This window comes from Melospiza melodia, chromosome 3 (genome assembly GCF_035770615.1).
Source record: "Melospiza melodia melodia isolate bMelMel2 chromosome 3, bMelMel2.pri, whole genome shotgun sequence".
In the NCBI taxonomy this organism is placed as follows: Eukaryota; Metazoa; Chordata; class Aves; order Passeriformes; family Passerellidae; genus Melospiza; species Melospiza melodia.
In genome coordinates this window covers 41,746,152-41,760,406 of record NC_086196.1, presented here as the reverse complement: position 1 = coordinate 41,760,406, position 14,255 = coordinate 41,746,152, and the positions used below count along the sequence as shown (strand labels likewise).

At 37.6% G+C, this 14,255-nt stretch overlaps 1 protein-coding gene across 1 annotated transcript in view; it reads right to left on the bottom strand.

Moving 5' to 3' along the window:
- The window catches only part of MAP3K5 (mitogen-activated protein kinase kinase kinase 5), a 98,183-nt gene that overhangs the window by 31,552 nt on the left and 52,376 nt on the right, over positions 1-14,255 (bottom strand). The window contains exons 9-12 of the mRNA XM_063151472.1: positions 10,691-10,850; positions 8,436-8,589; positions 5,813-5,920; positions 647-696 (exon numbers count right to left, since the gene is read on the bottom strand). Coding sequence (XP_063007542.1) covers positions 647-696; positions 5,813-5,920; positions 8,436-8,589; positions 10,691-10,850 — 472 coding nt within the window. The remainder of the gene's footprint in view (positions 1-646; positions 697-5,812; positions 5,921-8,435; positions 8,590-10,690; positions 10,851-14,255) is intronic.

Sequence of the window (14,255 nt, the reverse complement as noted above, 5' to 3'; positions counted from 1 at the left end):
TTGAAAAATTAAATTATAATTCACAGTTTAAATAACCAAAGCAGGAGGTTGCACTAGAAACTGTACTGACCACAGCATGGCTTAATAAAGGGAAGGAAAAACCAAAATGACACTAAATAAAGAAATAAATTCTCTCTTTCTCTCTTTTTCTTTAGAAGCACACAAAAACATACTGTAGCCAAAACCCAAACCAGACTGAACTAAGCATATTGTTGTAATTTTTCCCTAAAATAAGCTGAATCCCACAGGATTGAATTTTTGTGCCTACTGATAGTTTGGTGTTTTTAAGTTACTTTTTGGAAGGAAAAAGAATCATCCATCTGTGCAAAAACGTCCTGCAGACATAGCAACAACTCTGTGTATGGAACAGTTATTATTAGAACAGAGCAATGACTATTTTAAAAATGTAAGTTTTCTGGACCTTTTTTATCCAATTACACTAAAAGGAAAGTGGAAAGTTGCAGGATAACAAATATAGATAAATCCTAGGGAACAGAAAAAAACAGACTGAGGTGAAGAATAGATTGCAAGAGGTTACAGCAGTGATAAAATATCACTGCCACTCCAAGGTCCACAGCAGCAGCATAATACAAAATTCATTCAATTACTCCTTTTATTTCAAAACAAAAAAAAGGAAACAACTTACCTTACCCCCCTAATAGAAGCAGCGCAGAAGTTCCACTCATGGATGCCTTTCTGTAACACACAGTAAAAAATAACTAAACAAACAAAATATTCCTCCTTTATATGAAGAGCCAGTAGAAATATCTTCTAGAATGAAACTCATGAGATGGAAAGGGAAACACTGAAATGACAATAGTCTATTTGTTCATTATCTGTTAACATCTATTTTTCAAGGCATTTTTTTCCACCTGTAATAGAAGTTTGACAGAGAAGGAATTTGGGTTATTTCTTCACTGTTTATGCTGCAAGCATAATATACTATTTTAGAAAACATTCAAAAGAGCAGACCAGAAGAGATGCCAGTATACTCTTGTTTGGATACTGAACTTGGGATCATGAGACACTCAGGAAAGGAGGGGGGAAAATATTCCACCTCTGACAATAATGAGAGTTTGCTCTGCACACTCAATCCTTTAGTGTAGGGGAAGGCCAGGTGGAGAGAGCTACAAGTAGAAAGCCTAATGCAGGAGAGCAAAGTAGGAAACTCTTGAAAAGTAGAAAGAATTGCTCAAATATGAAGGAAAAGTGTCCAAGGAAACAGAAAGGAGACTATTTCACTAGGAATCCAGAAGAAAGCAATAAAAATGCACCAAAATTCCCAAGAGCTGCTGGAGTGAAAACATGGCTGGAAGAAAGAAGCCACCTTATGAAAACACAAAGGGCCAGGCCTCATTTATTTTCAGATCTTTCAGATTTACAGCTGTCACATTAAGCAGAATTGAGTTCTCTGTAGACAGTTATATTGCTCTACGTTTATGTTCTATTAAAACTTTTCTGAAGCAAACAGAAGCCTTTTGTATCTTCCAAAGAAAACATTCTCCTTTCAGGAAAATTTGGAATTACACCACCTCACAGCCCTGGCAACATTGGGATCCCATCACAATGAGCCCCATATTTGAAGAACCTTTCCTTTCTGAAGCTGAAATTCATTTGTCATTTCAGTGATCTGAGCAAGGGCATACTGTCAAACAGAAACATAATCAAATGTATTCCAAAAGACTGAAAAAAGTGTAGCATATAAAATGAATAGTGAAAGATACAAAAGTCAGAAGAGATACACCAGTGAAATAGTTGCACAATGTGCAGAAAATGACAGTGGAAATTACTCTCCCAGCTATAACAGCTTTCTATGATGATTCCTACATCAATTTTTTTTCCCACCTCTGTAATTCTTTCCTTCCTGCTCAAATCACATTAAATGCTGTGATGCTAATATGGAATGCCTAACACAATGGACCAAAAATACAAGCAAACATCTTTCTTGATGCACAAGTTCCATAACTATGATAAGTGTAAAGTAAAAAGCAGTAACTTCCATATCTCTTCAATGTTAGATGGGGTAAGGTTTTCTTTCAGGGGGTAAAGGAACAGAAGAGTAGTCCAATATTAGGAAAAGCTGGATTTGCATCTTAAAGTGGAAGTACTAACTGATGCTAGTTATGGCACGTTTGTGAAATGTTGCCTGGTTCTCTCACATGAAAGAAGATCAACTCAATCCCTATGCTAACAAGGAGGGGTTTCTGAATATCCTTTTACAACTCCCTTCATATACGAAATCTGCTAGTTTCCAATTTTCCATGCTTACAAACTCTCTTCAGACCTTAACTATTGGTATTTGTCCAATTCCCACTATTGGGAATAATATAAAATCTAAGTAAGTTAAAATAAACGTCCTCCTGAGTGGAAGAAATGCTCAAGAAACATAGCAAGAAGCATTAGAATTGGTCTTTTACCTGTCATCTACGTGAAATTAATCTCTTAAATCTTAATTATCACACAAAGCTCTCAAGCAATGAAAGTTATGTCCCTTCATGATCATGCCAAGGTTTGAATACATTGGAGTAAATATACGAGGCGTGCTATCCAAATTCAGCATCTGTTCTTTGGTTAGGCAAAAAAATCATCAACTACCCAAAACAAAACTCAAAATGGATTCAGAAGCCAAAGCAAAACAGAGACAGGCTGTTCTATTTCAAACTTACAAACAGCACTGCTGCATTCCTCTAACCCCATGCGGGCAGGGCTGCTAAAATTAGGGAATTGCAAGGCGAAGGTAATGTGCCTTCTACAAAATAAAATGCTGTCTGATTTTTCTTGGCAGTTGTTTATCTAAAACTCAGTATTATTAAAAACATAAATATGAAAATACATAGCAAAAAAGCAATAGAAAAGAAAGAGGCTGCATTATTTATCCTGGTATTGACTGTCATTTGTCTATTTAATACAAAAGTGCCAGCTGCAGACTCCACTGAGTTTCAGTTTGGATGTGAAATGGAAACTCAGCTTCTTTGTGCTTGAAAGGAAGTTCATACACTTTGTAACTCACAGATCTTATTCTTGGAGCACTGACTAAACTCTGGAAAACAAGTAGAACCATTAATTTATGGGCCAAAATTAACTGAAATCTGAAGCAGGAATTGCTAAAGCTCTGACAGACCTATGGTTGCTAGATTGAACTTGGATAGATGAAGACATTTCCAAGCCCAACAGTCTAACACACCCTTTCAGTAGAGATAGGTGGTGCTTGCTTTTTAATCAACCCCAAAAATGCTTATTTTCAGGCTACTAAGGGCCAAAGTATGAGTCTTCCTCTGTGCAGTAGACTGACAGATAACACATCCTTTTCCTTCACAAAATATCTTAGCAAAGACAAATATTATACCGGTTATATTCAGCTGAAAAGGAAGTTGGTGTCTCCAAATTCTTCTAGTCCCTTTTCTCCCTGTGAGGTTTCTGATGGATTCTAAGGACTCTGACAAATTGCAACAGACCATAATTGTACAGCTGAAGGTGCAACTATCAAATTGCCCATTGCATTCTTTCGATGGGTATGATGGCTCACAGGGTACAGACTATCAGTCAGACTCCTGGCTACTCAATAAGCTCACCACAGTAAGGATCCTGGCCAGAGCAAAAGTACAAGGAGTTCACTTAATATCTAACGTAATGATTAAGACTAGGCCAGAAAAATAGGAAAATACTATTCTGCAGAAAATATACATGCCTTACATCAGGAAGGAGAGGGGGGAAATGGAAAGAAATGTTTAACATGCTACCTATCTTCAGAACACCAAACAGGCACAGACTAATACATTCAAATCCTTTTCCCAGCCAGAGGGTAACTGGGCAGCCAAATGACAGAGCTATGAAAAAATATCATTGCTGAATGTATCAGGCAAAATATCCCAGTAGCTAAATGATAAATGAATGCACATTTTGGAATATGAGTGCACATGCTCAAGGAAGGTTAACTCTAAGTAGAACATGGAAAGTCATGGCAATGAGGTGTCCTGTGTGGCCAGTACACCAAGACTACTTGTTTTGCCTAAAAAGAAAACTACACAAAATCCCCACAGTAATAGACACTAGGATTCTCCTTAAAAATTCTGTCAGGTAAACCTCAGAGAGAGAAAGGAAACCGCTTAATATAAAGACTTTGTTAGCAAAAGAACAAATGTGTATGAAATGTCAACAAATTCAGACTGAAAACTAGAAGACTTAAGGTCTTTTCACTTCACCAGCAATATTCCACTCTTTGTTCTTCTACAGTTGCAGTGGAGTTATCAAACCACTTTTCAGCATGATTGGTGAACTGTGAAACCTATACTAATATTCAGAAAGAGCTTGACCACTTTATAGGAAACATTGTATGGGGAGAGTATCTGCAACAGAAGTGAACAGAACTCAACAGTCCAGAAAATTTCTTCTAGTCCTATGTTCCTTCTTACACTACAGTTAAGCCACTTAACAGAATGAAAAGTATTGTTAGGAGGTGAACCAAATATACACACAAAAAAGTCCACAAAAGAATACAAAAAAAAGCATGTTCAAGTAGTCTCTAAATAGAATAAATTCTGAATACATAAATACTTTCCAAACAGGTATTTTAGAATAGCAATATTAAGTCTGTAGTTCTGAGAAATAATTACTTACTGTATGGTAAATTTTTATTTTGCCCAAGAACCGCATACATTTATTTTGTAATTATTCTCAGCTGAGTCTACTTCAAAAAACATCAGTCAGTATAAACCACAAATAAATAGAAATTTACTGGTCTAGGCAAACATTTCAGTTTGTTCTCTAAATATGCTGTTTCAGCTGCCATTTACATTTTCTCATGAACTCACAACAAAAAATCTAAGCAGTAAAGTGTCACTGTATTTTGTGTTCAAAAACTTTTACTAGCAGGAAAGCTGATGATTGGACTTGCTCGTGTTAGGTTAACAATTAGACCTGGTGATCTTGAAGATCTTTTCCAACCAAAATTATTCTATGGTTATCTGAAAAAAAGGTCTTCATTGTCCTATCCTGCAGGCAAACAAAATGCTGCCATGGAAGAACGAACAGTGCTGGTTACAAATCACAGCATACCCAGTGTTCTGCCTCCAGCTGACTGAGTGTCTGTTCACTCCTCATATACTCCTTCATTTTCCCTTGCTGACTTCCTTCTCTAAGGTTCTATGACATCCTCTCTGTCATCCCTCTTGCCAACATTTTGCTTCCTAAACATCCCAGAATGTAATAACCATGCTAGGTTTTCCCCACCACTTCCATCTCCAGATTTTCTAAGCTCCTTTCCAAATATCTCTGGTTATCTCGCACGTTGACATACAGACTTCTTAGAATTTTCAGTTTCTAGAGCATCCATCTATTCTTCTGCCAAATACTACTTTGGCATTTGATTGATTCTGCTCCCATTTTAACATATCAGTCTCTATTACTTTCATATTAAAGGAGTATTTATGGCAGCTGACATGTAAAACTGCAAGGGCAGGAAGAAGATACTTCTGTAAGCATAAGTAATTTTATGCTACATTATTGGGATGATGGCATTAAATTGTAAATTACTTATGAAATCTTAAGCAACAGATTTGCTGTGTATTATACAATGGCTTAAAACAACCTGAAGGAAAATGCAAGTTATTTTGCAAAATGAAGGGAAACAAAAGATTCATTGAAAATCAGGACAATCTTAAGCACAGCAGAATATCTCAGCATCTTCCTGTGTGTTACTAAAACACTTTTCTACTTTCTAGAATCATAATTAGATGCAACTGGTCACATACTACATGCCTTATGTACCATGCATACTTTTAAATTGTGAAAAAAGTTACAACTACAAACATACCTTGTCATCAGGGAGCACATGCCAGATGGATACTGTCTTCTCCTCGGCTTCACTGTTGATGGAGAGATATGAGGGCTGATAGATTTTTGTTGGTTCTAATATTAAAACCTTGCAGAAAAAAAAAATTCAATAGTTAGTGCAAAATTGATAGAACTTCAAAAGGTATTGAAAACTGTCAAAACTATTTCTTTAGTCATACCATAGAAGAAAAAACTGGGAAACAATAAAATGCAAAATTTTAGGTACTGGGTATCTAAAAGGTACTAGGTACTAGCCACACTAGTTTAGTGTGGCTGCCAATAACTTAAGATTAAAAAAGAAAAAAAAAGCCGACTTTAATTTTTTTTTCATAAGGCTATTATGTGTACATTGGTAACATGTATCAATTTTACAAATTATTTTTTTTAAAAATGTCAGGTTTTTCTGTCACAATTCAGTCTCCTACAATGCCACTCTAGAATGTCTATCTCCCATGTGGAGAAGGTTCATGGTACACCTTTATCATCTTTTGGTAGAAGCATATTTGGGTGAAGCAGAGAAACAGATTAACCTAGAGCTAAACTGAACAGCTTTTGATTTAGGCCACCATGAACTGCAGCCACTAGATGAAATTATTTTCTCAAAAGTAACAAGTACCACTGCAAGAGGCTGACAGCTGAAGAGTATAGAAAATGTTGTGGAATAAGATAACAAAAACTAGAAGCATAATTTAAAAGAGATGAGATGCAACAATGATTGACTAGGACAAGTTGGTCTATATCTATTTAAAAAGTATATAAACATCAAAGTAGAAAGTCTTGGAAAGAGCCATGGCTTAGAGTGAAATCTTAGCCATGTCTCTTCCTTCAGAGTTGATAAGCACAGAGATACACTGGAAGCAGGGCAAAATTCTGAAAAGTACCTACACATTTAACTCTGTAAATTATAAGCAGTGGGAATTAAAATGTGTTGCTTGACATCTCCAGACACCTACAACTTGTAAAATCTGATTTAAGCCATTTCACAAACTGTGGTCTTTATCCTTTAACAAGTTGTCCATGCACTGGCATTTCTTCCTCTAAAGGCCAAAGTGATGACACTGATGCTACTGGATAAGAGAGTAACTAACAGCTAACTTAGTGCCCATGGACAGTGGAACTCTTAAGCTCAAACTCTCAGAATACACAGAACAATGCACAATAAGGAAATATGAAAAAAGCTTATTTTAGAATAAATTAATTGCAATTAGGGAGAAGGGAGGGAAAAGGAAGTTGCTAATTTTCATTTTGTTGATTTGTTGAACTGTGTGATTTTCATTCTGAACAGGCACAAAGAGAATTTTTGTATTATGAGAAATCCCATATCTCTGTCTGCAACACCAGTGTAGTCAGTTCACAAAATCACAGAATAGACTGAGTTGGAAGGGACCCAGAGGGATCACTGAGTCCCTACAGGGATGACCAACCTCCTGTACAGCACCATCAAACCTGGTGGACACTGGGTTTATCCCTTGGTTCATGCTATTGCAGTGATCAGCTTTGGTTTGCCTCTTAATATTAATAAAAATTAAAACAATTTTATTTGGGCATTTTATATGTCAGAGCCTATGGTAAGTATGTAATTGAACTATTCCAGCATCTAAAACCTAAAAGGATTATGCCTTGCCTTGTACAAAACCCAGAAGATTCAAAATATCTTTTGTTTCCCAGCAAAACTTTCTACCTGTTCTCATTAGAAAAGGAAAACCAGGCTCTTTAAACAGTCTCATGTTGTTTTTACTTTACTGCCTCAAGCTCTTGCTGTTTAACATTGAAGTCTTCCTAACAGTTTATTAGCACATCTACACATGGAAGGTAAATGAACTGTACAAAACAACCTGTATGTACTTTTAACTATCTGGGAGGCAATAAGCAATTGCTATTCAAGACAAAAAGCTGGTTTTACTGATGGTTAGCTGAAAGGAAGACCCATATTTCCTGGACATATACAGTTTAAATGTACAGAAAACTTAGACTTATTTACAGTATACTTTCAGGATACTGTATACATGGTGCAGCACTGGGGCATCTAATAAAAACTCTCAGCAAATTTTTTGTGGAAGGAATCAGAAATAAATATATATACACACACTTATAGTGCAATGCTGTTGAAATTCATTTTCTAGTAGCTGGAACAATAGATTTCTGACTGTTTGGGCTGATTTTTAACCTCTGAAAGGGCACAGTCTTAATTGGTAGTAGAGTATACAAAGTCTGCTGAGCCAGAAAAAGACTGAAATTAATTAATTTTTTTTTTCAAAACACCATATAGTTAATATATCATCACCTGGAGTACACTGTAAATGTTTGCTTTAGAAGTAGACCCATTGGTAGCAAACAATAAACACCAAAATTGTATCTTGACTTTTTTCCTCATTAATTTTGTATGGAACACATTGTGCAATCCTGTTGTACCCACGTGCATTCAATTAAAATCAATCTAAGATTCAGGCCAAATACATTTCTTCTGGACAGTTAGTCTGGCCACCTAAAAAGAAGCAGTGCTTTGTGCTCATTTCCTTTACATCACGATTTGTTTCAAAAGAGCCCATCCCCAAAAACATTACCAAAAAAAGCCTCAAAGACCCAAAACATCAGCCACTTACTGGAAATCGAACTACAGTCACATCTGTCTTTGTGGCTTCAACTAGGAAGTCCATCCAGAAGTCCACAAGTTCCTGTTTGGCTGTATGTTGCTCTGGGGTCAGTTTCTTAAAATGCTGATATATCAAAATAGTCTCTACAATAGACTTCAGGTACCTGTGACCATCCAAACATGCACAGATAGTAAATTCAGTACAGTTTGTAAGCAGTAATGTCTCTGCCTTTAAACACAACTGAAATATTCACCATTGCAACACCAAGGCTGCCAGTAACTTTTCACTTCTCTAGGATTCCTTTTCATAATAACAATTCCCAACTAGAATTGGAAACACAGCTGCTAAATGAGGCAACTGAAACATAAAAGAGTCCTGGAACACTCCTTCCTGCCCATATACCTAATACCATATACTGTCCTCTATCCTAAACCATGAAAAATTCATGAAAGAGCTAAATCCTCTGCCTAAGGACAAGCTGAGCCCATGTTAAACTTGTTTCAGTAGTGAACTGCCTCAAAGAAAAATTAGGTAAAAAGTCCACTAGTTTAAGTATTCTGTCTCCTATATTGTGTCTGCGTAGGCAATTATTTCACACATTTCTAAAACATGATGCTTCTGGAGCTGATTATCCTGCAAAGATGACAACAGCTCTGTTAAACACTCTTTTGGCATGGCTGGGGAAGGACAACTGGTGTGTTGAATGTTTCCCTAAATGCAGTTAATCCCTCTCTCTGTTGTTTTACTTTCTGGGGCTGATTTATATGGCTACTTGGTACCATTGCTTTCTCTTGGCTTTTTTGAAAAAAAAGGTTGTAAACATAATCTCACACAATTTTTATGAATACTACAGCAATGAGATATACACACTAAAAGAGGATTTATCACTGCTACCACTTTATCACAGTTAGGCTATTAATGAAAACTTTTGTTTCATCCTCAGAGGGTCTTTAGTGAGCATTTCCATAGCTGTGCAATTTTCAATTATCCTGCTTAGGCCATCAGGATAGCTGGCATAAGGTACTGTGTCTACTCCTGTTTGCACCAAGTGGGCCCTGCTATAAAGAAGGCAACAGACTGGGAAGGAATTGCTCACAGGAGAAATTCTTCATGAAGCACAAATGAGTAAGCTGTATTTTCAGAGTTTAATCCACAGACTTAAACCCCAAAGGCACTGGGGTACATAAAATCCTGACAACTAGGCATTCATAAACTCCAGAAAATTCTACCAGGAGACTTCCAGAGAGTGTTATCCAACTTCTTAGAAAAATAAACACATAGTAAAAATTGAAAACCTTGCAAATAAATACACTGCAAAAAGCCTTCATGAAATATTTAGTCTGAAAATTAGAGTTTTTAATTATGACAGTTTCTATGTTATGTCAATACAGCAGTTTAGCATTTCTGTACTTTAGCATCCCTCTGATCACCGTCTGGAGGCGCAATGTAGCCTTTATAAAAAGATAAGAATATATATGTTGTGATGTTCACTCTTAGAGTTAGCAGAGTGACAACTCTTTTAGTAAGAAAGGAGTCTTGGCTCTCCCCATCCCAGATAATCCCAGCCCTTGATGAGTAGGTGACTGGTCCTTAACTGCTGCCTATACTCACCACAGGCGCTGGGAACCTGCTGTCAGAGCTCACATCTCTGGGCCTTTGCATAACAGATGTTGAGTTTACAGGGTTGTCTTTAACCCTGGATTTATGGCCTTTCTATTAACTGGGCTTTGATTTGCAGTCTTCTCAATCGCTACAAGATGCAGCTTGCACCACACAGCTCATTTGTACTCAGTTCCTTAAACAACTGCTGTGTGCCATAACCTTAACAATACATAAAGGTGCAGCCAGGCCTCCCTAGCTAAGCTGTCTTCATTGCCCAAAACCTTCAGGCTGTTATGATTAACCTCACAAGCCACTACCACTTCTCTTCAGCAATGTAGCCACAAGCAACTCCTCCTTTCTCCTTTGCCCTCAGAAGAGCATGAAGTCCACGATGAATCTGCCCTTCTCATACATCAAATAAAGACCCATATCAGATCTACCCCTGAATAAGGGCAAAAGGAGAAGAAAGTCTCTTCTCTGGAGGGGAGAAAGTCCCTTCTCTGGATAAAAGTACAGTGAAATAATACACACAGAGTAAAATCTGTTAAAAACCACAAAACATATCTCCTGTCAGCTGAGTACAGTCCCTAATGTGAAAGCTGAGGCAGTCCAACGTTTTCAAACATAGGAATGAATGTACATGGCCTTGTTTATCACCTTACCATGCTGGTGCCTTTAGTTTAAACAGCTTTTCTGAAGCCTGGATCACTCGTATATGATCATTAGCCAACATACTGGCCCCCAAGAAAGATCCCACTTCCCAATAGCTTTGCAGTTTCTCCAAGCTCCCCTTTTTACCAAGCAGGCTGCTGATCTTTACTCCTGTAGCAAAGAGAATAACAAGTCACAAGAATTTGCATTAATGCAATTTTAAAATAACCATTTCCCTTATTCAAAATCTTTTAATTGCTTACATGACTATACCCTCTCCATTTGGATAAAATAAGATGGAAATCATACTTACCAGTTAATGTTATATGCCTTCCAAACCTTCTAATTGGTAGAAAATGCTTTTTTCCCCACCCCCTCTTCCTACAGGCTTCTCAAGAAAGGAATGTTAAGACATCACTGTCAGGACAAGGCCACAGTCAGATTACCTATGTTCTTGCATGGACCTCATCTGTAAAGGTAAATTGGGGCCTTAGGCTACACAACATAGCTGCAAAAACTTAACAGATGCTGAATAAGGCACCTATTATGTTTTTTTCTGCTTTGTTTTTTTAACTTACAAGCCCCAAGCCCCAAACTTACCTTTATAGACAAGGTCCCATGCAGAAGGAACAGAAGATCCACTGGGCTTCTTCCAGCAGTGATGTTCTTTTAACTGCCGCAAGTCCTACCCCAATGAAAGACATCTATTAATATTCACAAGCCCCTCAGCAACTCAAGACTACGGCGAGCCTCAGGTTTTATTTTGACTTGCTAAGTTTGCTGAGAACTACAGGCTCCCCTGTGGCCTTCAAGATGAGTTTTAGTTCATATGAGATGCTACATATAGCTAACATGAGATACGCTACACCATCCTCTGCAAAAAAAATCTAATTTTCAGCTTACACAACAAGCTGCTCCACCACTGTAGTGTTTTATTCACTTTTCCCACACTACTCCACTATGACAGTTTCCCTCCCACATCATCTTCCATTGTCTTTGATATTCAGGCTGAGTATTCACAAGAAATTTCAATGCAACTGTTGATCTTGTTTTTTTCCTTAACCTTCCCTGAGTAGCTAGCAGACTAAACTTCATGGTGGAAGCAGTAATAAATATTATCAAAATGGTTATCATTACATAAGCTACATTTCAACCTACAAAGTTTATCTTGTTTTATCACATTGCTCACATTTTTATGACATCTATGTCAAGTAATAAAGGCTTTTAAAAATGCCATAGATGCTACAAGGTGTCTCTGATCTGCCTGAGAAATGTCACCTCCATCAGCTCCACGGGGTACCATGGTGACCATCTCTGCAAGGCTTTCAGCCAGGGTGCTACACACACTCACACTATCAAAGAGACCACTTGAAGATGCACACCTCCACTAGTCAATGCAGAATAGGGAGGGGGAATTTGTGTTGAAAGTGTTCCACTTTAGTTGGGTTCTAGAGAACAAAACCTGAATGCTATCCAGAAAACACAGTAAATGGGAAAAAATTAATCTTTTCCAGGACTTTAAAGTAACACTCCTCAGCATTATCTGCAAAGGCCAAAGGGCTCTACTAGAATGTCTAAAACATTTGCATGCACTTGATAGCAACACACAATAACAGACAGACACCTACTAACTTCCACAGGCTTTTAATGTGACTCAATCACAAGAGGTGTAAAGAACTGGTATCCCAGGGACACCTGGATTGTTTCAGTTGGACATACCCTTGTTGATAGCTGTGCACAGGGCTAAAGTGAGGTACAAACTGAGCGTGTGGGTCTGATGGAGAGTACAACTCACATGGGGAGGGACTACTGGCTGGCAGGGAGAGGGGTTTGTTAGGAGGGCAGGACTGGTGACAGCAATCATTTTGAGTCCCAGCTCAGTAAGGGAGACTTATAGGAAGACAGGGGGAGAAAGGATGGATGTGTGGCAGTACCTCGGGACACCAAGTTTGGGAATCATTACTGCTATGTAGCCTGGAGAAAATGGAAGTTTTACCCAAGTGTTCTGTGAAGTGGATCCTATTTTCTTAGAGAAGACATCACCCTCTCATCAAGTTCTTCTGAGAAAGGTGAGGTACTTGGTGCTAGAACTCACTCTAGTTTGCTGCCCATGCTCTGCAAAGCTCATCTGTAAAGTTACTCATCCCTGAAAGGCGAGTTACTTATCTCTGAAATGTAGTTGCTTTGTGATGACATTAGCAAGAGGCTCTAAAGATCATAACTTCAATTTAAAGAACTTGGTGGGGTGGAGGATTAATTTGGAAACTTGCAAAGTGAACCTTCATGAATTTAATTCTGAGTTTATGGTCTCCTTCTATAATTTCTCTTTTCTAAGTTTATTTTTATTTCATCATCTTTAAAAGATTCTTGAGAGTATAAGAAAATCCAGGCAAAGTCAAGACATTCTCTCCTTCCATGATAAACTTGGCATTCATAAGGGGAGGGGGAAAAAGCAGCAGGAATTCCAGTATATTTTATCAGAAATATTTTGCCTTTAAAACAAATGAGGCAAAATAGAGGAACCATTAATGCCAGAAAAGCCTTTGTTTTTATAACACCAAGAATATATCCACAGCTTGTGATGAAAATAAGATAACAGTAAGTAGATATTACCAGTTAAATATTAATATGAAGGCTTTACAACTAGACTGCTATCCTTGCTCAAGTATTGATGGAACAATTCATATTACAGGATTCTTTGTGAGTCAGAGTTGCACAGCCTGCAGAGATCATAACTGACAATGCAGATCACAGCATTTCTGTTCTGGTCTCAAAGTTATTTGTATGGTTTAGAAAGCAATACTACTCAAAAAATAGGAGAGTTTTTATTAATAGTCTGTTTGCTCATTTAGTTCTGAACTATTATCTGACAAGTACAGGCAGGAAGTTTTAGAAGGCAAATTTTCTGATCTGGACCAGATTGGTAAAAATTCTCTTGGATTTATTCTTATTTTACTGCAGTTATAATATTCCCAATGTAATCAGATATGCATCTCGTAATTACAGTCTCATGTACCCTCTGAAGAACTGATAATGACTACATCCTTCCCTACACCTTTCCCAGCCTAGCAATATAATTTCCATATAACCTGGACTGAACTTGATGAGTTTGTTCTTGCATCTCTCTTGATCTCCCAGCAGAAAGCAGAACTTCTCTAATTTCTGTGTACTACAGATAATGCTGTGGGTGGACACCAAACAGAAAGCACTGCCTGGCAAATCTAACTATTGCTAAAAATTATCTTTACACACAGATCTAAACAAGAGGTGTCATCAAAAGAGTTACAGATATGGAAGAGATACTTAGCACCAGAAAAAAAATCAAAACATTTTCCCATACAATCTCTGTGATATTGCCTGATTTTGTTTAAAACATTGACCTCAGACAAAGGAAATAGTAAACTATCCTCAGAATCTAGCACAACTCCAGCCATCTGATAAACCTTGTACAAAGATCATTGTAAGGTCTTGCATCTGGGAAAACAATCTGGGAGTGCAGCACAGGCTGGGGTCTATTGCACTGGAGAGCAGCTCTGTGGAAAGGGATGTGGGGGCCCTGAAAAACAAGCAGCTGAA